A 25,783-nucleotide genomic window follows, 5' to 3' on the forward strand; every position below is an offset into this window, starting at 1 on the left:
TTTTTAACATCATAACAAAAAAGTTTCACTTCCCAGTTTAGAGCAACTTCTGGTTTAGAAACTGGCATTAATTTATGCTTCTGTGAACAACGCTGGAACGTGGTGGGAAGTCAAAAAAAGAAAGATGTCAAGGTTTAGACATCCAATCTCAATAATTTGGGAGAAAAGATTTTCTCTTCCTGCCTGGCTCTCCAGGATGAACCCCAAGCCCCAGCAATCCCCAGGGGAAGCCACAGGGACACGGGGATGTCTTTCTGTCCTGCTGAGCTCTCGGGGTTGTGCTCTGGGTGCTGAGGGGGATGAAGCACAAGCTGCTGGCGCTGGTTCCGAGGCCGTGGCTGCTTTGCTCTCTCAGCATTAACATCCTGGAGAAGTGGTGCAGAAGAGCTGCAGCAGTGGTGCAGTCTGAGGAGCTGCTTCAGGGACACCGGAATTTTACAGCATAAAACTCCCCTGGTGCTGGGCTGTGTGTCCTCTGCCACCCCCAACCCACCCAGGGACCCAGGTTTGGCTCCTGGTATTTAACTACCCAGTCTTTGCCTGCCTCTCTGATTATCTCTTTATTAGCAGCACATCCCACATCTCACTACTGGAGTGGTATGAAAAGAGGGTGTAATATTCTCATATTTCAGTATTTTTTCCTTTTTTTTCCCCCAATAATTTCATATTTGCTACATTCTGTTGGTAAGTTTAAGAAAGGTTTTGCAGAGACTGCTGAGTCTCACAGTGTGTTTTGATGAGTGAACATTCTACTTTTTACTGGGTCACACAGGGCAAGACTTTTTTCCAAAACTGTTTCTTTTTGTGTGCCTGAAAGGGACATTACTATTAATGGTTTATAAGAGAAAGACAGCAGTGTATTTAAGAGATCTGGAAGACATTAGGTAACATTAAAGAGCCATGTGAAGGTTCAAGTATGCCTAGAAGAAAAGAGAACAGCAAGCAGTTGGTGTGGATACCTGCACACAGCTTTTTGTAAGCCTTTGAACTGTTTTGGATATAAAAGACACCCCTATTTCAAAGGCCACTGGGCCTTCAGCTGCTCTCATTCTCTCTGAATGTCTGTAGGTAACAGAATTCACACTAGAAAAGGTAAGATTTTTTTCCTAGATTCAGTTACTGGGGCAGAACATCCTTTAAGCTGATCTCGTTTGGCTGAAAAGCAGTGCACAGGTAGTAGCTGGAGTGATTGGACAAGGGAGAGCAGTTTGAAAGCAAAAGAGGAGAGATTTAGCTTAAATGTTGGGAAGGAATCCTTCCCTGGGAGGGTGGGGAGGCCCTGGCACAGGTTGCCCAGAGAAGCTGTGGCTGGCCCCTGGATCCCTGGAAGTGTCCAAGGCCAGGCTGGACAGGGCTTGGAGCAACCTGGGCTAGTGGAAGGTGTCCCTGCCCATGGCAGGGGGTGGGACTGGATGATCTTTAAGGTTCCTTCTAACCCAGAACATTCCAGGATTCAGTGATTAGACATTAGGACAGGACTGTAGTAAAGTGGTTCTTTTCACTCTCCAGCTACACTGTTGGAAATAAAAGCGAATCCCACAATCCACAGTGTTTACTTCATGTTTCAATATCAATGCAATAAAATAAATTGCTTATTGACCACCTTAAAAACAACTGATGAGTCAGGGCTGCGAGTTAAGTTATGCATGAAGGATGTGCTTGTAAATCCTCTTGGAGGTGAATCTTTATGGCACAATTTGAAGCTGGATATAGCATTTATTCTATATGCATGTCTGGATTTTACCCACTGAAGGGCCAGTCTTTTTGCTGCTGTCACTTTGTCCCTGACCTGCAGACCCACAGGTGAAGGGACACAAATCCCTGCGTGGGAATGAGAAGAAGGAACGTGCTCCAACTCTTGGCTGTTTTAGTGACAAGAAGCTTTTCTCCTTTAAGCACTGCAAATAAAGGGATATTGCATATCTGGCAAAACTTCAGCAGGGTGACCTTCGGTGCCTGGTTTATGCACTGTGAAAAACAAGGAGCTGAGCACAACTCCCAAGAGCTTTGGGGTGGATCCTGTGCAGTCACAGGGGGTGCAGAGGTGACTGCAGTGGTCAGGGCAGGTTCTTTCAGCTGGGTGGATTCCCCAGGTGATGGACAAAGTTCTGCTGCCCAGTTGCAGGGTGTGACTGAAGGGCATCCAGCATGGCCAGGCTGCTGCAGCTCCCGGGCCGGCCCCGTGGGTCTGCTCCAAACTGCATCAAAATCAGCTGGAATTTCTGGACTAAGAGGGGGAAGAGGGGTTGCTTCTGCTCCCACAGCTGCCTTGCTGGGCTCTCAGCTAAAGACTGTTCAGAGGAGCAGGTAGCTGTCCATGGATGTTGCACATGGGTTTTCTCACAGATAAGAGCTGCAAACCTGCAGTGACAGAGACCTCTCCCAGCAGCTCTGCTGCCACCACTCCTGGGCCCCTCCAGTGGCCTCTCCAACACTTGTTTGTTGGAGGATGCATCTCCCCCCTCTACCTGTCCTGCAGAGCTTTAGGCATATCCAATGTGTTTCTGCCCCTTTTTGCAGAACTGATTTTACTTCTGTGCAGAGGCATTACAAGGAAATTTCATTATATAGTCAATGAAAACATCTAAAGTCCATTATAGATGTTGAGAATGTTTTACCCAGTTGGAAGACAGAATGTGGAAGTAAGTTTCTTGCAGATCTTATTATTACAATCCTGTCCTAGACAATAATAATGACGAATTGATGGAAGTTTTGCCAGAGCAAAGACTGCTGGGTTTCATACAGGGGAAAGATAGTATCTTCATTTAGTTTTATTAGACTCTTGATACTCTGCCCATGTATTTTTTAATTCACCACAGTAAAATTCTAATTAAAGAACAGACTTTGCCTCCCATTAATATGACACTAAAAAAAAAAAGGCATTTTAAAGAATGCAGCATCTTTCTCTACAAAAATTATAATGAGAAGACAAGCTGCCAGCGTTGTATAGAATGTTGTCGCTCCCTTATGAAGCGTTTCATGATTTTAAACTCCTTGTAAGATCTAGAGTGTCAGTAGAGTTAAAGGCTCATTAAACAGAGCAGTAATTTCTACAAAAAGAAATAGGAAATATTCTCAGGTTTTTTTTAATGTTCTAATTTTCACTTCTTTTGAAGTCTCTGTCAAAATAGCTCATGATGAAAATTCTGAAAACGCCACACTTTGATATCTGTCAGGAGTGGAAGTTGTTTCTCCCTCTTTGCTGCTTCCAAAATATATCGGGTTCATTATGGGATTTGATGAGGCTGACATCCAGATACTCAACTTTTCTTTGACTTGGAGTGATTTTGTTTCATTTATCCAAAATACCAACCTTCAGCTAGGTAACTGTTGTAAGCATTCCACGGAATACTGGAGGAATGTTCTTTAAACAAGGATTACGTTGGAAAGAAAATGTTTCCTCAGAGGATTCTAAATAAACTGCAGGGTCTCTGAAGTGCTGTGATTGAATTAGGTACCACATGTTGGAGACTCAGTGACTAATGAGATCATCAGCTGAGATTAAATCAGGGCCCAAATCAGCCACATGTTTCGTATCTGATTCAGACCGCGAGCTTCAGGGAGATCAGGACAATCTTTCTGGGAGGATGAAAATCTGTTCTCCTGTCCTTAAGAAAGGGAAAAAATAGGCAAACACAAAATGAGATTAATTTCCTCCTGTGAGTAATAATCTGTCAATTTGGGGGAAAATCAGCTGATGTTCCCTTCCATCTTTCCCTTTCTATCTGATGAAGACTGGTCTATAAACTCAGAAAACGAGACTGACTGCAGGCCCTGCCACTCTCAGATTAACTCCAGGTTTTTGCCCCTTGGATTGATATACAAAAGCCTATTTACATATGCAAAACAGGTGCTCTGGGCAGTCTTGGAGTCGTAAACATTGAGAGTGGCACTTTCTTCATTGCAATTGTGTGTGTGTGTGTGCTGTGACTGAGAGTCTGTCCTTGGAGATAAAAGGCCCGTGCAGACTCCATTCCACAGGATCCAGGTTTGGGAAACTTCGGGCTGCAAAGCTGCAAGCTCAGGAGTCAGCAAATGCCAGGGTGTGTGAACAGCACCCTGTGCTCACATAATGAGAACAAATATCATAATTCATAGGCTCAAGTACTGAATTACTGCATTACTTCCAGCCTTTTGTCTGACATCTTATTTTGGTGACACCAACTTTATAAGTCTTATTTACGTGTGATGCTCCCACTCTGGGTTGGCTTTCCTTAAAAAGCAAATGGGGAATATGAAAAATCCCTTCAAGGGTGTCATCAGGAGGGTTCATCAGCATGGACCAGAGTCAACCTCTGGTGTGTGGGTGGTGGGCTGGGAGGAGAAGGTTCTCACCCTCCCTGTGGGGCACTTCCTACACGGAGATTAAACAGCCAGTGGCCCTTGGTGCTCCCAGGAAAAATTGTAAAAGGAGTCCTGCTAAGGCCCTGAAGCCTTGAATTGCAAATTGCTTTTAATGCAGATGAAGTCTTTGAGGAATGTAGGTAATGAGTTGTCCAGAGGTGGCCCTGAGTGTCTGCAAATGACATTTTTTATTAGTTTGATCAAGTACAGGTGGATTTTCCCTGGGGATGCAGGAGCACAGCCCTGGGTGTGGGACAGTACTCTGTCCATGGAAGGGGTCCCAGCTGGTTGGGAAAATCATGGAATTAAAGCACTGGTCTCCCTAAGTGTTTGTAAGAATATTTTTGAAGGGCACTTCTGAAAATCTGGGTTGTTTTGAGGTCAGTCGTCGTCCATAAACGTGTTAAAACTCCAAAGTAAACAGTCTAATAGGATGAAGATGTTTTTCTGGTTTAGAATCAAGCAGCTCAGTGAGTGATTTTCCAGTAACCTGGCTCCTGCCTTTGGAAGGGTGTTGGTGTGTGAGGGACTCGGGACTGCTCAGAGCCAAACACAAAGTGCTGGGAAGTGTCCTTGGAAGGGAATTCCCTCTTCATGGACCTTGTTTCAAACCTATTGCTTGGCTTCTGTTTCCAGTGGTGTTGAACTGCCAAAGTGAGTGGTGTTTGTGCAGTGACAATACAGGGGCTGTAATTTTCCTATTGGATCAAGTGCAGGGAGTAAAAATAATTGATTATTTTTACCTTTTTATTCATTACATCCAGGCATATGTTTTAGCTTTCGCTGTTTCTTTGCCCAATTCCAAAACTGAATTAGACCAAAAAAAAACCCCACCCAGAATTCAAGCTACATTTCACCTTAATTTGTATTCATAGAATCATTCTACAATAGTTACATTAAGGGGAGAATCCAGTACTAATTTCAAAGTAAATTCTAAAATAATCTCTCTTAAGCCATGTCCTCCTAGATTTAATAAGTTAATTTTATTTCCTGTTTGCATTTTTAAGGGCTGGCATCTCATTTAAACATTACAAACCGAATTTGGAAATATTCCAAAATATTGACTATTGACTGTGAGCTGCATTCCGTGCTTTAGCAAATCTGCAGAAAGCTGCTCTAAAGTGTGGATTAATTGAAACTCCCCATCAGCTCAATGTGGTCCTGAGCATTTAGACCAAGGAAATCAACACTGGGTATTTTTTAGCTGTGCCTTCTGCGGGAATGTTTGTAGATGTCCCACTGACTCTGCAGACCCAGGAATGGTCACTGGCTGCAAAAGAGACCCAGGGAGGCTTATGCTGATGAGAACAAAATAAACACAGACCTTGAGACCACAGGTTCAGGTGCTGCTGTGAGCAAAGATGCTGTTTTCATATTAACAGTGTGCCTGTGCAGGGATGGCAAAGCTCTGGAATAGCCCTTTTGACTCTCTCTTGTCAGGATAAATCACTCAATAAATGTCATCCCTTCCTCGGGACTCCTTTTATTTATCTGCCATTTGTGTGTTTGCTGCATTGTGCCTGACTTGTGCTGCTGCACTAAGCACTGGGTGGCTCTGTGGACCCAGGACACAGCAATTCCCTAATCACTGCTAGAGGGATAAACGGCCCTTTGGGAGTGAAGCAGCACTTCCAGCGTGTCCTGGTTGTGTATTTTATTTCCCAGGACAGAACTGGTAACAGGATGAAATAGCAGAAAAACATCTTCACTGAAAGAGGGGTTAAGCACTGGAACAGGCTGCCCAGGGAAGTGGTGGGGCCACCATCCCTGGGAGGGTTCCCAAAACAAGCAGATGTGGCACTTCAGGATGTGGTTTGGTGGGCACGGGGCTGTTGGGTCGAAGGTTGGACTTGGTGACTTGGAGGTCTTTTCCAACCTTAATCATTCTATGATTCCATGATTCTACATGCAGAGCCTGCAGTAATTATCCCTCACTTCAAGAAGGAACTGTGGTTGGGCTGGGAGTAGGGATGGCCAGAAGAGAAAACCCCTTGGTGCTGCATGAGCTGGAGAACTCTTGGTGCTGCACTGAGCAGTCTCTCCACAGGAGGATGAATCCCTCCCCTGTCATACCCTATGCAGACAAGTGTAATTATGCTTAGGCACCCAGCATCATCCTTTACAGAGTTATATTCATTTTTATCGGTGGCAATTATTCCCCAGTCCTATTTTTGAAGGTGAAGAAGTGACTAAGTTTGCACGTTTGCCAGGGAATGTGGGCACGTGACCTGAAATATGGCAGCTCCCTTCAGTGTAGCATCTCCCAAGAGAACAGTGGCTATTTCAGGCTCATCCCTCACAGGACTGACATCCCCACACACAGCTAAGGGGAGCATCTGTACCTCCCTGACATCCCCCCTCTCAGGTTGCTTTCCTTATTGATGGTCTAGTTAAAGTCTCTGTATCATTTTGACATTTTAATGGCATATACATTTAGAGTGGATCGCTCATGTAAGCTTTAATCAGCTCTCTGTTCACATGTTGTTGCTGTTATTATTTATCTCTATTATGGTAACACACAACAAGAGCAGGATTAGGCTGTGCTAGGCTGGGCTTGTCTTTTAAGATGGTCTCTCCAAGCCCACGGGAGCAGGTGCTGACGATCCCAAAGTGCAGCGGGATCCTGTGGCTCTGAGCCTGCTTTGCCCTTTATCTCAGAAACTGGAGTCACTGTCACAACCAGCCAGGATTTGCCACACTGGTGGATATAGAAAAAGTACATCTTGGTTGCTGAAGTCTTTGGTTTCTTCTGGTTTTTAATTTTCTAGTAGGAGCTGCTGGACCCCAATGCTGTAGCTGGCTACACGCTCGAGCAGTCTCACACTCGAATAGTCTCACACTTGAGTGAGCCTGTTGAGCCCAGTGGAGTTAATTGTCTGAATAAGGACTTGGATTTAGCTTATCATCTCTGTATCTGCTACCTGTGTAAAGGCACAGAAGTTATCACAGTGCAGATCTCTGAGTTATCATATAAATATCACGTCATGTTCCGGTGAAATGACACAGGTAAAGAATTTACTTCCAACTTCAGTCTGTCACTGCAATATGGGACCTAAAGGAAAGAGGGGAAGAAAACCAATAGGGATTGATAAACTCTGAGCAACACAGATCTTATTTTCATGTGAGGTTAAGGCAGTGTAAAATCAGGTGAGGGGGATATTTCATTATCACAAGTTTTACACTAACACCTTGCCAATGATTTCCACTCAATTCCCTTTGCAGTTAATCAGCACTGGATGAATTGATAGTGCATGAAATGGCCCTGCTCAGTGTGACAAATACAGGGCTTGAGCTGGTGGCTGAAAGCAGGAAATATTTCCCATCTGAGGCAAAGACTTAAATCTAGAGGAGTCCAACCTGGCATTGAGTGTGTGTGATCCCATCACCAGTGAGACAGCAGGATGTTCTCCTTGGTTATACACATCCACTGTGTTCACCTTGGTTTTACACACACACTGTGACTGGTTTCCAACCATCTAGAGAACTGTAGTCAATCCCTGCAAGTAGTTTTAGGAACAGAAAAGAAGCAAAGGCTGTGTCAGGCATTGGCAATGACACTGTACAAGCCTCATCTTCCGGTAATTCTATTTTTTCTGTCTTCCCTGAGCTTTCAGATGTACTTTAATCCTCATTTTTATGTTCTCTCCTTAATAAATCCCCATGAAATTCATATTCTTAGCAGCTATCTGGTATGCCAAGCTGCTTTATTTTGGAGGTACTTAAACCATTTGGGCTCACTGCTTTGTAACATGCACTCACTGATGCCTTTACTGAGAAGCTTTTGGAAAAATCTGGCAGCTGGTTTTCTGGTCACTGCAGGTTTCTTTTCCAGATTTTTTTTTTTTTAATGATTTTCCAACCAATGAGAGGAATTTCTGCTCTTTCCTTCAGCACTTTGCTCTTCCCTTTGGCTGGGTTGTGGAGTGAACTTTGGTACATGGAGAAAGCGTGTGACTAAATATCAGTAGTAAATAAGTGTTCAAATAAGATGGACTTACAGAAAAGGAGCTGTGGGTGGGGGAGGCACTGGACAGGTGAAACAAGATGCTTGAACTGATGATGAAAAATGGTTTTCCCTTCCTATAGAGGTTTTCTTTTTCCTTCACTTTCCTTCAAAGTGAAAAACAATAACCCAGCAGACAAATCTGATGGTTGGAGCACCCACCTGAGACAGGGAAGAGCAAGGATAGAATCACCTCTTCTAATGAGTGTTATTTACTCATATTAAGGAAATTAATTGCAGCTGGAATTGTACCAGCCCAGAACAAGGGACAATGTGCAGTTGGGGCTCTGATGTGAGGTGTGGTACAGGAGGAATCAAGTTCCCAAAGCAGGCAGGGTGAAGTTTGATCCCTGAATTCCACTTCCCAATGCTCAGGGCCCTCAGCTGTGCCTGTGTAGTTCGGATTTGTACCCTTGTGGAAGTGCAGAACTGCATCCCTTGGTGTTCAAGTTCTGCAGAAAACAAATCAGTGTTTCTGGAATGGAAATTGCTGGGAAGCTCCAGCAGCTCCAGCAGCTTTGCTCCCTCCCCAGAAGGCTCACAGAGTCTTAGCAAGTGTCTGTGTGAAATAAAGATAGATCATCTCTTTCCACAGATTCTCAGTAATAATTTAAGTCTTATAAAGAATAAGATTTTGTTTGCTGGGCTCCCAGTGGTGTTAGAGAGGAACTATCATCCCTGTTTGCAGCTGGGGGAGAAGTGAGGCAAAGCAATAAACTGTGTGATGTGAGGCATGAGCAGGACTGTGCACAGGAATTTGCTTTCTGCAGGACATGAAACCAGCTCTCTGCACCTGCATCCTCTAGGACCCTGCAGATCCTTTTGGAGACCCTGGAATTGTCTTCTGTGGGTTTATTTTGGCCTTTAACACTTGCTCAAGAAACACGAGTTTGTAAACTGTAATCAGCAGTGTGGGTGGAATAATGCCTCTCTCCTTCCTCTGCTGGGTATCCTCAGAGTGTCTGACCAAGGAGTATCCCTCTTCTCAAAATGAAGGATAAAAGTACTGCCAAAATGAACTGATAGATGATGTTTTCCAGCGTGGGTTTAGAGCCGTGTAGTGTAGAAGGAGAGGGCTGTGAGCTTTCCAGGACAAAAGCATCAGGCTTAAGTGAGCTTTACATTTACCTCACTAATCCTGGAAACAGATCCAGGCCTGGGAAGCAGCGCGTGGCACCTGGGGATTAGTTTCCATGTTTGCAAACAAAAGTGGTTGTGGAGCCAGCTCTGTTGCTGGGATTACTCTCCCCTCTCCTGCCTGGCAGTGGGTTTTACAGGAGCATCAGGGTTGTTGGTGTGATTGAAACCAGCTCTCCGAGCACAACCAGCTGGAGCTGGAAAGGGATGGGATCCTTGTTTTCCTGCTGATGGTTTGCTGAGGAAAGCTGGAGCTCAGGTGCTTGCTTTGAGCTCTGCTCAGTGCACAGCTCAGACAGGTGTTGTGCAGGTGCCAGTTGCTGTTCCTGTAACAATTCGGGACAAACTGCTCCTGGAATGCTGATTTCCCTCTCTCATCCTCCAAAAAAGAGGAGAAGGGATTGGGCAGGACTGTCACATGAAGGGTTCTCCCTGTGCCTTAATGCCTTCTGTAGGGAATCTCCTCTCCTTGTCAGTGGCCAGAAGGTTCAGGGTCCTTCTGTGTTCCTGTTACTCACACAGCAATTACCTGGCATACACATTCCATACCTTCATCCCTAAGCTTGGGCAGCCTCAGGTCATCCTGTCTCCAGTGTTATTTTCTTCCCTCCCATCTATTTAGTCCAGAAAACACAAAAAAATTAAATTAAAAACAAACAAACATCCCACACACAAAACAACAACAAAACCCCCCACCAAAACAACAACAACAAACCACCATAAAAATGCCACCAGACAAAAAAACCCCAACACCAAGGAGAAAACCTTCTTTAGAATATCTTATTTATTATCTTATGGGAACAGTACAAAGCAACTGTGTTTGATGACATTATTAAATGGACAGGATTTGCTTGGCAGTGCCACCTGCCATGAACCACGCTGCAGGCAGGATGTGATCCTCTGCCTCTAATTCCGCTATAAATTCACTCCTTCCAGCTACCTAAGAGCACTAAGAAACAGGATATTAAAAGATTTCGGTCCTGATCCAATAAGGGTGTTAAAGAAGTCCTCAAATTTCAGCGTCACAGCCGTGCTGTCGTCTCCTCGCGCGCTGAACCCGTCGCTGGGCATTGGGAAGTCTGGGAGTGCTTCGGAAAGTTCCGGCACCCGACTCTGCCGTCGGTGGGGCTGGGAGGGGACGCTGGGGCTGCCCTGTGCCCGCCAGGAGGGTGAAGTTTGCAGTGTGTGTTTGCAGGCTGTGACAGCGAGCACTGGGGGCCCCACTGCAGCAACCGCTGCCAGTGCCAGAACGACGCGCTCTGCAACCCCATCACGGGCGCCTGCGTCTGCGCCGACGGGTTCCGCGGCTGGCGCTGCGAGGAGCTCTGCGAGCCCGGCACCTACGGCAAGGCCTGCCAGCTCCAGTGCCAGTGCCACCACGGGGCCACCTGCGACCACCAGACCGGAGAGTGCCACTGCGCGCCCGGATACACCGGAGTCTTGTGAGTGCCACCGCGGGGGCGGTTCCGCGCCTGCATCGGGCGCCTTCGGTGCCGAGAGCGGTTGGCAAAGTGGGCACGGCGTGTTTGGCACTTGCCCTTGGAGAAATCAGGTGGTAGGATGGAGATTAAATAAAGGAAATCTCTCTTTTTTGCTGCTGGTTAGAGCTGTCTGCAGCACCTAAAGGGGCTCCAGAGAGCTGGACAGGGTGTGTAGTGATATAACAAAGGCTTTAAAGTGCCAGAGGGCAGGTTTAAGGTGAGATATTGGGAAGGAATCCTTCCCTGTGAGGGTGGGTAGGCCCTGGCACAGGTTGCCCAGAGAAGTTTTGGTTGCCCCATCCCTGGAAGTTTTCAAGGCCAGGTTGGATGGGGCTTGGAGCAACCTGGGCTAGTGGAAGGTGTCCCTGCCCAGGGCAGGCCGTAAAACCAGATGATCTTTAAGGATCCTTCCAACCCAAACCATTCCAGGATTATATGATTCTATCATAATGAAATACAATACAGTGCTAAAATGAGCTTTAAAATCCTTTATATTTTCCAGCTTGTGCAACACCTCTACCTGTTCTTAATTTCAGAATGTGAATACAATCCAAGTTACAGCTGAGTTTTTATAAGCAATTGGACTCTCTCCTCATTAGCAGTCCAGTGCAGTATCAAATGAGACTTAACCATCCCCAATTTATTTGACTTTCAATCTAAGTGAGAAAGCATTGCTGTTAACTATATCAGCTTACTATCTAGGGGGTAGATTTTAAGCATAGTGAGCAGGGATTTAGCTGTGTGACTCCTATTAACTTCAACAAGAATCGTGTAGCTAAATCCCCATCCACCACACGGAAAGTTTACCAGTAGGATTCACAAAATGTGCATATTAATTTCAGGACAGCAAGCAATAGTTCCTTGTTTAAAATTGCCCACAGTGTAACATCAGTTCTCATTAGAGATCTTTCAGCAGTTTCAGAAGTAATTATGTTTTTCAGAATTATTTAAGGGGAAAAGAGAATTCAGTCACTGAATTTGGTTGGAGATCTATTACAGGTGACTTAATACTTTTGCAGTCTATTATTATTTGTTGACCTGCAGGAAGGGGAAGATAAAAACTAAAGACAATGTTAACCCTCATAAATAAGTGATACACCTTTTGAATATTTTATTTAGCACCTGATTTCCTCATAGACTTGTGACCTCAGCTGTGGAAGCACTCACTGCTAAAGACTCTGCACACTGTTAGGAGTGCTCTCCTTGACACCAGTGTGTCAGTTCTCAGCAGGGCCAGCCCCTGATATGTGGTAGGAACCATCCTCATCAGAGGACAGTCAATTAGGAGAAGAACACTCTGTAGTTTCAGAACCTTGATGCTGAAAGCACCAATGTAGGAGACACTCTTTTTGCAGGGATTAGCTTTACATTGCCTCCCCACGAGTACTGAGAGAGACTCAATGAGCTTAAATAGCCTTTAAATGATGTTGAGTCCTTGCCAGTCCATTATACACTGCAAATGTTAACATTCAGTAGTGACTGGAGAAATTGCAAGCATTTTAATCCCCTCCTTTTATTCTATTTGCAGTTTCTTTTATTGCCACATCCCATAATTCACATCGAAGGCTTCATCTTGCAACTCGTATTTTCCTGGGCTGGTTTAACGGTTATGAGTTGTCCTGTTGAGATGGGTGGAGTTTGGGATGTGCAGAAAGGTTACACACAGGCATCAGCCTTCCAGGGCTGGATCCACAGCACATAAACAGAAATTAAAGGAATCTTGGCTAACTGGCAGTGCCAGCTGAGGCTCGCAGAGGTTTCATTGTTCACACGAGGGCTCCCGTGATGAGCTGTGGGGTGGGTTTTCCTCGTTTGCTGTTTCCTGTGCTGATCTCTTTGTTTTCTGTCCTTCTCTCCCCCGAAGCTGTGAGGAGCTGTGTCCCCCCGGCAGCCACGGAGCCCAGTGTGAGCTGCGCTGCCCCTGCCAGAACGGGGGCGTCTGTCACCACATCACCGGGGAGTGCTCCTGTCCCGCGGGATGGACGGTGGGTACCACTCACACCCAGCCTCCTGGAGGGCTTGGAGTGTGATTAACTAACCATTTCATTGCTCACTGTCTCAGCTGATGCTTCCCTGAGTGCCTGTCATGTGTATCTGCTGTTATTTGTCACGAGGCTCCAACGATTCCAAAACTGGGATCATCTTTGTGTGCACAGGCCACAGTTCTGGGACCTGGCACATCCCTGGAAGTGTTCAAAAAACATGTAGATGTGACACTTGGAGACATGGTTTAGTGGTGTCCTTGCCCTTGGAAGTAGGGAGAGAAGTTAACTTAGACTTTACAATGCTTCTCAGAAGCACTTTTGAAGGACTAGATCTCTGTGCTTGGGAGGGTGGTGTCCTTGGACATTGATTGGACTCAGTGACCTTAGAGGGTTTTTCCAACCTAAATGATTCTGGGGTTCTCTGACTGGTATCTGCCATCATCAAGTTTAAAAATCAGCAGTAAACTAAGAGACAAAGGGATTGTCTCCAGGTTACAGTTCCTTGGAATATTCCCTGCAGCCTTGGACACTGCCCTCACACAGGACAGAAAGCTCAAAACTCAGCATGACATTGTCAAAGGCACAAACTGTCCTGTTCCCCTTCAGGAGAGAGGGAAAGGGAGAATCAGGGAGAATTCAGTGGCTCAGACTGTCAGCAGAGCAGGATTGCACCCAGGACAGAGGTCAGTTCAGTGTCCTGCCCTTCCTCAGGCATCATTCCCATTGATTGCCATAGATTTGCTTGTACCAGGGGTTGCTCTGGAGAGAGACAATCTCTAACCTTTAATCCTCTGTGTCAAGAAAGCAAGGCCAAACATTTTTAAAGTCCTCAACGTTATCAATAATGCAATAATTAACTCTCCTGGGGTTTGCCAAGTCTCACAGGCCTTCGGACCATTTAGCTGTACTAAATTTCCTGGCATTTTTCCTGTATCTGACAATTAGTCTCTTGGCAAACTGGCTGGATTTTAATGCGTGCAAGTGCTCTGAATTTTTATTTTTACATGGAGGGCCCTGCAGATCATCAGACAAATGTGTGTGTGGCTTCTGCTGGGGACCTTCTACCTGCTGGAACACGTGAGAGAGTTGCTGGAGTTCCTTTCCATCCATCAAATGCTGCTTCCATTTGATCACAGCTGCTTTGAGTTCAGAAGAGCCAACCATGAGGAGCTGGTGGCTTGGGAGAGCGTGGGAGAAGAACATTGTTGCCCATAATTTTTGGTGGAAGCTGCATATGGAAAATCTCTTTCTAACTGGAGAGTTAGAGTTTCTCTACCTTGGCTTTGATATGAATATGACACCTTACCCTCACCTGGCCTTCAGTGGAGGCAAAGAAAAGGTTTTTTCCTTGAGTGGGGGAGCTAAAGGAAGGAATTCACATATTTTTGAGGGCCTATCAGTCCATTCTGGCACTTCCCCCAGGAAGTGATCAGTAAAGTGATTAACATAAAAAAAAGTACAACTTTTTCCATCTCCTCTTCTGCGTGCCAAGATTTCTCAGAATCCGAGTTGGTTTGCTGTACCCTTCCTGAACTGTGTTTTATCAGGAGTTTTCTTTTTCAAAGTTAAACCATCAATAAACAGATAAAAATATCAGAATAGAACAGGAATTTTTACATGTCTTTTAGGATGCAGCAGAGACTATAAAAAAGAGCCACAGCACTGGGGCTGCACAGCAGCTCTGGTTGTATCCTGGCCCACTCCTGCCCAGTTCTTACAGCCTTGAGTTTCTTCTTTGCATTTTTAGGAGCCCAGAGAGACTTTTCTGAAAACTGTGTTGTTGGCTGCTCTGTCCCCAGAGGAACCCTGGAGTTAACAATTGATGTCTGAAACAAGCATAACTGAAAATTGAAGAGAGAGATCAAGTATTCTGCAGAAAGAAACTGAAATTATAAGTAAAAGCACTCAGCTTGTAAATGTTGAGATTTTAAGTATAAAGGGTCTCTCCAGGGTTTTAATGAAAAGCTGGTAATTCAGTACACAGAGAGGGATAAAATATGGGTTTTTTCATGCTATATTTTTAACTCTTGGTGGTTGGAATGGTTTGGGAAGTGAGACATGAGGGGGCTGTGAACGAGCAGGCGAGATGGGATTGCTAGACAGCATTCATTTTACTTCACACCGAGGATTTCTCTGACACCAGGAATTTTACTTGCTGATTTTGAGGCTTGAGACTGCATGTATGTACTGAATATACCATCATTTTGAAAGGAGAGAATTCTCCCTGGATTTATGCAAGTGCAAATCCACTTGGACTTTATTGCTGCTGGATGAGCTGCAACTTTTATCCTTTCCTGGGCAGGCTTATTAACAGGAGCTCAGCTCCCTTGGGGGCCTGGTGGGACATGCAAGGGGAGGCAGGGAGTGGAATAGGAGGAAGTTTTGGGGTTCTGAGCTTCTTCCTTGGATGTACCACCTCCAAAGCCTGGTTCTTTCATGACTTGTGATTTCTTTCCTCCCACCCAGTGCAGAATCTCCCAGAAGAACAAGTTGTATGGATGATGTCCTGTGGGATTTTGCCATCCCAAGGGTTTTTCACCAAGAGGATGGTGGCTGACAGCATATATTGTTGAGCCAGTCAACAAAATGTGGCTGCCAGCATCCCACAACTTTGGGCTTTTTCCACTTGTGTGCCTTTGTGGCTGTGGGAGCCAGTGGGAGGCTGCTTTAGGGTCTCATTAACAATTTACAGGTTTAATTCTATACATCTTTCTCATTTGCTGTATTAAATTCTCCAAGCATTCTCAGGAAGTGGGGAGAGAAGTTAATTTAGCATTTACAGTGCTTCTCAGAAGCACTTTTGAAGGACTAGATCCCTGTGCTCAGGAGAGCTGCAATCTTTGCTGGCATGACAGAACATTTGTCACTGGCAACACACCCTGCTGGGTCCCAGACCATCGTGGTGCCATGTTAATAAAACACATTCTGCTGATCAGTTCTTTCTCATTGAATCTGGCCTTTATGAAACAGCTATAATTTGTGGTTTTATCTGGTTTTCTTTCCTTGGTGGTTTTCAAACTTAGGGATATGTGAGAAAATGGAGCAGAAAAAAATCTTTTCTGTCCCACAAAATACAGCAAACTATGTCAAAAGCAGAAGCTGATGAAATCAGGGCCTTAAAAAAGGTGCTGATGGGGTGAACTTTGCTGATTAGATGTATAAGCAGCAGGAAACGTTGGGCTGACATTTGATCCTCCAGAGAGGGATGTTTTGAATTCCCTGAGTACGTATTAATGCAACAACTACGCCTGAAGATCCTCTTGGCTCTGGGGGGATGCATCCCAGAGTATTGCTTTCTCATCATTTGCTGATAGAAATCCTGTTCCTTTTGAGACATGAAGGGAGAAAGTATTTATTATCAAGATAAATGGACACTTAGGTTTTCTGATATATAGTGTTGTGTATTACTCAAGTCCAGAGACACCAGTTTTTAATGCTGTAATCTGAAAGTTCTTGAACTGAGGCCAGCCTGGCTGTTTTACAGCCAAGCAGCCACCTCTCACTGCTTGGGAAAGGCTCAAAGTGTCTGTTTTATGGTGACATTGAAGAGCAGCCTCTCCACTTTGGGCTTGTTGACACAGCTAAACTTCCCCAGCCCCGAGGAGTGAAAGCAGCCGTTATATTCCTGGTTTATATTTTGTATAAACTGTGTCTAATATGTGCTTTGTTCAAAACCCAGAGCCCTCAGGGTTTGCTTAGGGAAACAAGGCTTCTGAGAGATTAAACCAAATAATCCCAGGGCCAGACAAACACTGGTTCTGTCTCACGCTGGGCACTGTGGTGGCACTGGCAACAGCGCCACTCGCTGCAGATGCCAAACATTTTCCATTATAGGACCACAACTTCAGCTCCCAGCACTGCCAGCCTTGTTTTGGCTGGAGTTCCTCAGCTGGATCCCAGCCCTGGGCTTTATGTTTGCTCCCAGAAAAAAAAAAAACAACAACATTCTAAGAAAGTCTGGGGAAATCCTTGTAAGGCTTCGATACTTGGCAGGGGACATTATGGGATACCCAGAGGGGAAACCACCAGAGTTTGGCAGGTAAATTCTCCAAATACATGACCCCAACCAACAGTGAGCATTCCCTGCCTTGGGGCTGAGCAGCTGGAGCAAGGCTTGCCCAGGAATTGCTTTTCCTTGTGAGCAGTGCCAGGGTGCCCAACAGGGACAGTCTGTCCGTGCTTCGCTCTCGGGGGTGGTGAAACAGGGAGGGAAAGGAGGAAACAACTCACAGATGGGGATTTGGGTCCAGATGAAGGAGAGCACTAAAAGGGAGTCTGCAACAAGGATTTGGGGAGGACTGGAATAAAGAGGCAGGAGGGCAGAAGGCTGGGAGCATAAATGGGGAAAGGAGGTCACCAGCAAGATGTGGAGTTGAGGCAGGGCAGGGACTGAGATGTGACTCCGGGGCTGGGGATAAGGAGCTGGGAGGATGGTGAATGAGGCATCCTGCTGATGTTCAGGGATTAGGCAGATATTCCACTGCAAAATCCCTTCTTCTGGCCAAAGGCTGCTGCACTGCTGATGTGATGCTTCTGTGTCATTCCTGGGGGCTTTCTGCAACTCTCCCAACCTCTTGTTCCCATCCTGCCCCCTCCGTGGCTTACACAGGGCACTGGCAGGTGCCATTCTGTGCTGAGTGTGGGGGCTGGATGGGAGCAGAGGGAATGGAGTAGGTGGGATCTGAGGGGTAGTACCGGACTCCTCCAGCAGGTGTATTTGGTCTTCTTTGTGGTTGGCTGAGGAGGGACTTTCTGAACAAGAGAGATGATCACAGACTATCAGAACTCGCACAACTTCATCCTCCCAGCGCAACCTTTCCAATAATCCCTTTCTTCCCAAATGTTCTCTACTCAGGGTGTGTCCAACAACATTTCAGCCTCTCCATTTCACAAAACCCCACCAGCACATACCAGAAGGTTTGTAGCCTTCTCTGTTTGCTTTTAACCTCTCCCAAACTTTCCTGGACCTTTACAAGGGGCAGTGAATCTCCAGCTGCAGTTTACAGGGAGATCCAGAGAAGAGAATTATCAGGGAGTGGACAGTGGTGAGAAAAATCCCTCCTGGAGTTAGACAGGCATTTACTCTGGTAGCAGAGTTTTCAGACTGTCTTTAGCACATCTTATACAGATAAAATATTGCTGCTACCCTCACTCCTAGGTTTAGCAAGAAGGACAATAAAAATCTCAGCTGCATATAGAAATTTATTGCATTATGGATGTTGACTGAAATATTGCTCTTTCTGCAACATTACCAGGGGCTGGTGTGTGCACAGCCATGTCCTCCTGGAACCTTTGGAATCAACTGCAGCCAGGACTGTCCGTGCCACAACGGAGGACACTGTGACCCCGTGACAGGAAAATGCATCTGCACAGCTGGCTATATAGGAGACAGGTAAAAACCAACCCCCCAAAAGCCTTTCATTTTAACCAGGGATTGTCAATATTTATATCCCTTCTAGGACAATCTTCCCCTCTGAAAAATGGTGTTATGTTTCTATTGCTCCAATTAGGTTCATCCTTCTGAAGCACTTCAAGCAATATAAATGTGGCAATGTTATTACTTTTTATTGGCAATGCTCTCCATTTACGGGGGTTTTTAATATAACTTTTAAAATTTAATGGATTAAATTTAATTTAGATATTTACAGTGATAAATTTAATAGAGAGCATTACATGTTTACAAGATATGTAAATGAACTATCTTTGTACAAATTAATATCCTCAAGAGTAAGCAACACAGCAAGTTTAATGTCTCCTTCAGCCCTCTGTGCTGCTGTAGCACTGATCCATCTCAGCCACCAGCAAAAGGTGATAAATCCTCAAAATTTATAAACGAGAGCCTTCACCCATGAATCGATCAGAGGAGATGATAATATTGTTTTACCAAGGTGTCATGGATTCAGCAAAATGACTACACAGCAAAGTCAATGAGGGATTGCAGCACGTGCTGGCTCAGCCCTCCAGCTAATCCTGCCTGCCAGAGGTTGGGAGGTGCAGTTACAGCAGCTCCCGGGGCAGCTCTCCCTGGGGGCTGGGCTGAGGCACCTCGTGGGCACAGCTCACCAGTGTGCTCTGCTACAGCCCTTCCTCCTGTGTATTCCCTGTTTTTATGAGCTGGAGGAAGCTCATCTCCATATACTGACAATGCTACAATTATACTTTTATGCAGCAAAGCTCCTTAGAGTTCCTCCTTTGTTGCCTCGCTGTGTAACCAGCAGGTCTCTGTAGCACAAAAACATCCAACCCCCCTCCCTGGGGGGTCAGAAGGCTGCTCCTTCCATCACACAGGGAACTTCCTTGTGTCCATGTTATGGACAGTGATAATTGGAAGAGGCTCAGGATTTTTATGGGATTGGATGTGGTGGAAAAACTAATTACTTCTAAATAATTGAGTGAGAGGACATCGGTGTGACTCTGTTCCCCATCCTCCACCTGGAGACAGTGCTTCCAGCCAGGGGCTACCAGAGAATTACTGTTTCTCTCCTTGTGGAGACTTTTCACTAAAGGAAGCAACTGCCCATCCTGGATCCTTATACTGGTGACCACAGTTTAATCCCAAACTGTTCCCAGCTCTGGCCATGCTTGGGAAGGCTGACAGAGCCTCTGGTTCCAGGTCTCCTCATTTGGTTGTTGCACATCCTGATGGATTCCTGGCTGTAGGTGAATGAACAGTGCTGGAGCTGCTGGGATCTCCCAGCCAGCAGCCTGCATCCCCCTTTGGGATGAGGGAAGGAGATGGGAAGGTGGTTTTATTGCTGATTGTCCTCCGAGAGGGGCTGGAGAAGGTGGCTCAGGGAGAGACAGGGCAGAGGAGACACCTCAGGGCAGAGCTGTCAGGAGCTCACAAGGATTGTCCTTGAGCAAAGGGACCGTGGACTCATCAGATCTGGGCCTGGAGAAAAGTGGGAGACGTTTGGACTCCAAAGAAAGATGTTTCTTGGGAAGACAGAAGCAGGGAGGGAAAAAAATAAGGCACAGCCAGTTGGGAGAGGTGGAAAAGAAGCAAGGGAAGGTCACATTGTGGACCTGTATCCAAGCAAAACCCTAAGGAATGGCTCACCTTCCCCATCCTGGAGCAGGGAAGTAAAAGACACCGAAGGGAGAGGCGGGAGAGCAGAAATGCAGGGGTGTGGAAGGATGAATGGGAACAGGATTAAAACAGGCAGGTAGGAAAGCTCTGCCAGCAGCAGGGCAAAAGTGCAGAAATTCCCACCTTTCAGACAGGTTATTGGAAGGTTAAAACAGGTTTATCTGTCAGCCTTTAACCCCCCTTCTATAAAGGGAGGGAGACTTCAGGCCCATTATATCCCAGTGGAGCTGTGCCCCTCTGGTTTGTCCTGAACAGACTCACCTGCCCTCACTTGGCTGGGGGCTCTGCTGAGCAAATTTGATGAGGGCAGGAGTAAGGACAAGGTCTTTAAAGAGTCTAAATTGCTTTCCTTGGCTTTGTGTTCACCCCATGTGGGCAATGGGACAGATCAGTCAGCTCCAGTTTAGCTTAAACTCTCGTTTTACTTTCTGGATCTCAGGGGAGTTACAGCACGATTGCAAGGAGAGCAGGAGAATCTGCTGCACCACAAAACAGTGTTTTCTTTCGTGTCTTACAAGGCACTGAAGAAATCTTCTTAATAATAACTGATATTGTGAATAACCTGCAATAAAAATATAAATACACTTTGCCTACTATCATCTTTAAATTATCAATAAGTACTGTATAATGCTACGGTTCATCGTGGTGTGCAGAAGATAATAACAGAGAGTTAGATAAATATCTGTGGAGATGAAATGGTCAGACAGGGCTGTGTGAGTGTAATTGCCACACTTTTGTTCCCTACCTGTTTTCCAAGAGTGGCACTGCACTAAATCTCCAGGAAATTGGCAGGCACTGTTAATAACTGCAGGATGCTTTGTGCTCACAGAAATGACTGGATCTGTCAAGGAAATGTATGTTTTACAAACTGGAAAGGAATAATAGCAGAGGCACAGTTAGAAGCTGAGGATGGAGTGTCTCACAATTCAGTGCCTGACAGGAAAAGTGAACATGCTGGTTTAGCTTTGTTTTCCATTTTGCCACTAAATCTAAAGGTTGAATCTTAACAGAATAAATATCACATTTTTTTGAACTATGCGAGCAGATTTATTCTCCTGTTGTTGTGTTTGTAGCTGGATCTCTTATCTCCTGGTCGGTGTATTTTGGATGGCTTTTCATATTTGTCTGTCCTACATAAACACAATCACTGTTTCAAAACAAAGAAAGAGAAAAGCCTAACAAACTTTACAGCATTATTCCTTAACAAAAAAGAAATTATGGAAAAAAATCTAGGTCCATGTACTAAGTTCATCTGTTAAGCAGGCTGTCTTCTGTTTAATATTTTGTGAAATTGCTTCCATTAATTCTACAGGTGACAGCCATATTATCCTATCCCAACCCAAATAATTATAGTACATATTAAAGTTCAGTGGATATTATAATACGAATCTCCCCAGATAGGCAGAAAGCAATGTAAATTAAACAAGAAACATAACTAGGGCTTAGCAGCTCATTTTGTAATTTAATTGAACAATGTATCTGGTTGTTAATGGTGCTATGGACACATTAGATTGATATGTTGCAAAGGAAAGATGTTTAAGTAGAAAGCTAATTCCTGCTGTGATTATTCTCGTGTTCCAGAGGAGTCATTATTAGTATTCTTTGTATAAAATTCATTAGCGGGAGCTGCTTGATCTCCAAATAAATAAGTTGGTTAAATTGTTAGTAGAAAAAGGCTAATTATGTAAATGGATTAGGTCGTCAATATTTCATTTCCAGATGCTTTTCTCCCTGCTAGGTAATGCTTCATCTTCTATAAATATGGAGTGATACAGAGCACTATTGACTAAGTGTTCATCCCGTTGAGTGCAGGGCTCTCCTCACGAGCAGGGTCTGTGCAGCAGTGGGGAATGAGGAGCTCAGTCCCCTCCTCCTGCACTTCCTTTGCTGGGAGTGTTCCAGCCCCACTGCTCCCCTCCTTTCTTTGCTTGTTCTGCTGCTGGGGATTCTGCAGGCTCTTTCCCTGTTTGTCACAAACTCCTCTCTCCCTGGGTCTCATATGAACTCCTCACCTTGGATTTGTAACCAGCAGCTGTGGTGGTGGCTGCTGGAATTCAGTCCCTGGCTGGGCCTTTCGCTGTGTTCGTTTATTTTTAGTAAAACGTGATAATCTGAAGCTGCAAAAGTAATGCCCTTCTTATATACTGCCTGTGTTCATTGCAGTTTTGCCTGCCTTGCATCACACATTAATCTTTTATTACTGATCATTATATTAACTCTCACCTGCCAGCTGTGAAATGACCTGCAGAAAGACATTTAACAATTGCCTCCATCCACCGAGTTTACAGTATACACTTTAATCAATGCTCAGGCTTAAATTAATGCTGATAGGCAATTTCCAATGTCTGGCATCCATGTGATAAGGGAATTGGGCTTTTCTTGCCTTCTTTTGCTGTTTTTATGAACTGAAAAGGCCTGTCTGTATTTCACGGTGGATCATGTAAACTCTAGTCCTGACTCATTGCAGAATTTTGAAACCACTGAATTATGTCAAGCACAGAATCAGTTGCTTTCTTTAGGACCTTGGCTGAGCTTTTCCAAATAGGAAATAGTATGAACTCTTAAATTGGTTGTGTAGGACAAGGAGACAGACTTTTTGGCAGATATGAGAATGTATCCAGTAGGGAAATACTTAAAACAGTGGATGGAAGGTGCAATTCAAAGCAATCTGTGTAGAGTGTTTACAGGTTCCATTTTTGGGTGTATCAAATATTAAAAACAGCAATTTTGAAGAAGATTCTTCACTAAGGAGCGTGAAAGTGATTTTTATTGGGATTTTATGCTGCTGAGCAGCCCTGGAGTAGGAGAAGAAAAAGTAAATTTAAGCTTTAGTTACTCAGAACACACACAAAAGACAAAGGAGTTTGTTTTCTCCTTGTTGGTATAAAGCTGATGCAATGACAGCAAAGAGGGCAAGTAAAACTGGACATTGCTGGAGAAACTTTGCTCAGTATTGCTTAGACCACATTCCCTTTGAACCCTCAGCATCACTAGGAGGATCATGTGCTTTCAAGGAAAGTGCACAGTCGTCCTGTGATAAAGAGAAAGCAAACAGGAGAGGGGTTTTTTAATCATTTATTCCACATCAATTTCTTATGGTTGGTGAATGGAATTGTCAAGGTGCAGGAGAGAAGAATGCACTTTGTGAACGAAGGCAATATTAAGTAATGCAAATGTTGCAGCTCTAATTGGGCAGAGATTAATGCAGTTTCAGGTAACAGCCCTTTCCATGCCCGGATATCACATCACCCCGACGAGACCATCGGTTCACAGTGTGTGACTTAACTAAAAAGCAGTGCTTTTGTATTTAGTTCATTAACAGAGACACTCCTGTGCAGAAGGCTGCAGCTCTGACTGGCTGCCCTGTCCCCTGTGTCCCTGCAGGTGCCAGGAGGAGTGTCCCATCGGGACATACGGCTTCCAGTGCTCACAAACCTGCGACTGCCAGAACGGGGCCAAGTGCTACCACGTCAACGGAGCCTGCATCTGTGACCCCGGCTTTAAAGGGATCTACTGCCAAGAAAGGATGTGTCCAGAAGGGTTTTATGGCCTCAAATGCAACAAGAGATGTCCTTGCAATATTACCAACACCCTCAGGTATGTACATCATGTAATATTGCAGTGCAGGGAGTGGTCAAATAAAAGCATTGGGAAGAATTCAATTAACTGCACACACTGCCTTTTTCTCTGTAGTTTTAAGTACAAGCATAGACAGTTCCTCTGGATTGCAAAGCTTGGATTTAAATGACCTCAGGTTTGTAACCATAAGCCTCAGTTCAGCCATCTACTGAGCACAGATCTGTTAACAGCTCTGGTAACATCTGAAACAACCTGACACACAGCTTTATCCTGTAACTAAAGTCTTGGAGGCATAAGGACCATCAGGTGATGCCCATATGTGTGTATAATAACCCACTGAAGTTTTAAAAATAGAGATATGTTTACTCAAATCCATCATTTTGGCTTTTTTTTTTATGCCATGGGTTTTCTTGTTAGATCTACAGACAGCAAGGGGACTTTCAAAATGAAACCTAATTTGCTTCAGTTTATGTCTCGTGGCAAATTACCCTGTTGCAAACACTTGAGGCAGATGTATAAATAGACTGAAATCAATATCCCTGAGTCAGTCTGTGGAGCTGTAACACGGTCGACATTGTCAAAACAGACTCCTCATGTGAGCCTATTTCTGCTCCTCACTCACTGTGTGCGTGTGGGAAATATTCAGGAAAATAAATACCAGGGAATTGTACCTACAGTGGAATCAGCCTCGCTTAAAAGGTAGGGGTTTGATGTCTTATTCCCTTTTTTTTTGCTTTTTTTAGGATCTTATTCTTGAGGTTCTCATTTCTAAAAGCCAGAGCCACTTGAGCACCTTGAATTGACTTTCCCGTTGCAGCCTTGAATAAGTTTTCCAAACCTTGGAAAAACAAAAAAGAAAGAATTTAAGACTCTTCCCTATTATCCTCTTTGTTACCTTTTGTAACTCCCTGCCTTGTTTCCTGACTGCTGGAATTGCTGTTTGGAGATTCCTCCCTCCCTCCCCTGCAGTAAAGGAGCCTGGACAGCCAAACCCCGCCGGCCTGCTGTCTCATGGACCTGAGTGCCACATTCCTCACCTGCTCCATGCTGAGCCCCTCGACTCCCACTCCATTCCCCCCCTTTTGTGCCCATTCCTGTTCAGCAGGCAGAGCCAATTTAGGGTTGTGTGTGCTTCAGAGGGAGGTGGGATAATTGATGCCCGAGCAAACCTGCCCTTGGTACAGACATTCCTCAATTTCCAACCAGACAGGTGGGGACCTGACTGTCCTGCAGATGATGACAAACCTGCCTTGGATCTTGCTGCCTGCTGAAATATAAACACCCCCAATTATGGATGCAAGCAACAGCTCCTAATTTGTGTGCACACTCACACTCACACACACACAAACACTTCAGGCAAATCTGTCTGTGTGCTCGAGATAGACCCTGTTTGTCTCAGTCTTGGGAGTAAACAGGTGATTTTCTTTGTGAATTCAGCTGTGAGTGGTGAGGCTTTGTTTAACTGAAAGTCAGAGCTCACAATGGATTATTTAAAAACTTGTAATTGTGGTGATACAAGTCCCATAGAGCAAGAGAGCTGCAGCACTACTGGGTTTGACAGCCAGGATCCAAAGGGTTTGAGGCTCAAAGGGAGCTTTGTACAACAGGCTTCCATCGCTTCAGATTATGTTGTGTATCATGAAATCATTGCAAAAATAACATCCCTGAGGCATGAGCTGCACATTTTACACAAAAGGTTAGTGCTGTGTTGTGCCGAGGATGTGGGATGTCTCAGGAGTTACTGCAGAGGGAGCTGAGTTGTAAATCCCTGCGTGTCACACACCGCAGCACCTGGCACTGGGCATGACTCCAGCCTGGGGTAAACACAACCTGAATTGCTCCTCAGGGTAAACTGTTCTTCAGATGTGCTGGAGGGTGGGAATATGCTCATGGACAGTAGCTGACACTGTGTCTTCACCCCTCCTGAGCCTGCAGGAACCTGCCTGTGAGCCCATATTCCCATAAAGGTGTAAACAGTGGAAGGATTGCAGGCCATGGGCAAGGCTGAGCTTGGCTGATGTTTCTCAGCTTAGTGCTCAATTCAGTAAGAGTATTTTAGGTGGGTTTGAGGGTGCAAGAATTCATCCTGTGTTACTCAGAGGGGTGCTCTGAGGGTTTGCCAGAGGGTCTTTCCTGAAAGAACAGACTGGCACCATCCAGCTGT

The 25,783-nt window shown here is 45.1% G+C and overlaps 1 protein-coding gene across 6 annotated transcripts in view; it reads left to right on the top strand.

Annotated features, from left to right (window-relative positions):
* Window positions 1-25,783, top strand: part of MEGF11 (multiple EGF like domains 11) — a 194,225-nt gene that overhangs the window by 88,607 nt on the left and 79,835 nt on the right. For all 6 annotated transcript variants that reach the window (XR_001920257.1, XR_001920258.1, XM_018069598.1 and 3 more), the window contains exons 6-9: window positions 10,680-10,926; window positions 12,830-12,950; window positions 18,206-18,342; window positions 23,425-23,637. Coding sequence is in view for 4 of the 6 variants with exons in the window: in XM_018069598.1 (XP_017925087.1) it covers window positions 10,680-10,926; window positions 12,830-12,950; window positions 18,206-18,342; window positions 23,425-23,637 (718 nt within the window). In the remaining 2 variants the exon portion in view is untranslated. The remainder of the gene's footprint in view (window positions 1-10,679; window positions 10,927-12,829; window positions 12,951-18,205; window positions 18,343-23,424; window positions 23,638-25,783) is intronic.

The sequence above is a fragment of the Manacus vitellinus genome, unplaced genomic scaffold (assembly GCF_001715985.3).
Source record: "Manacus vitellinus isolate BGI_N305 unplaced genomic scaffold, ASM171598v3 scaffold_16_pilon, whole genome shotgun sequence".
NCBI lineage: Eukaryota > Metazoa > Chordata > Aves > Passeriformes > Pipridae > Manacus > Manacus vitellinus.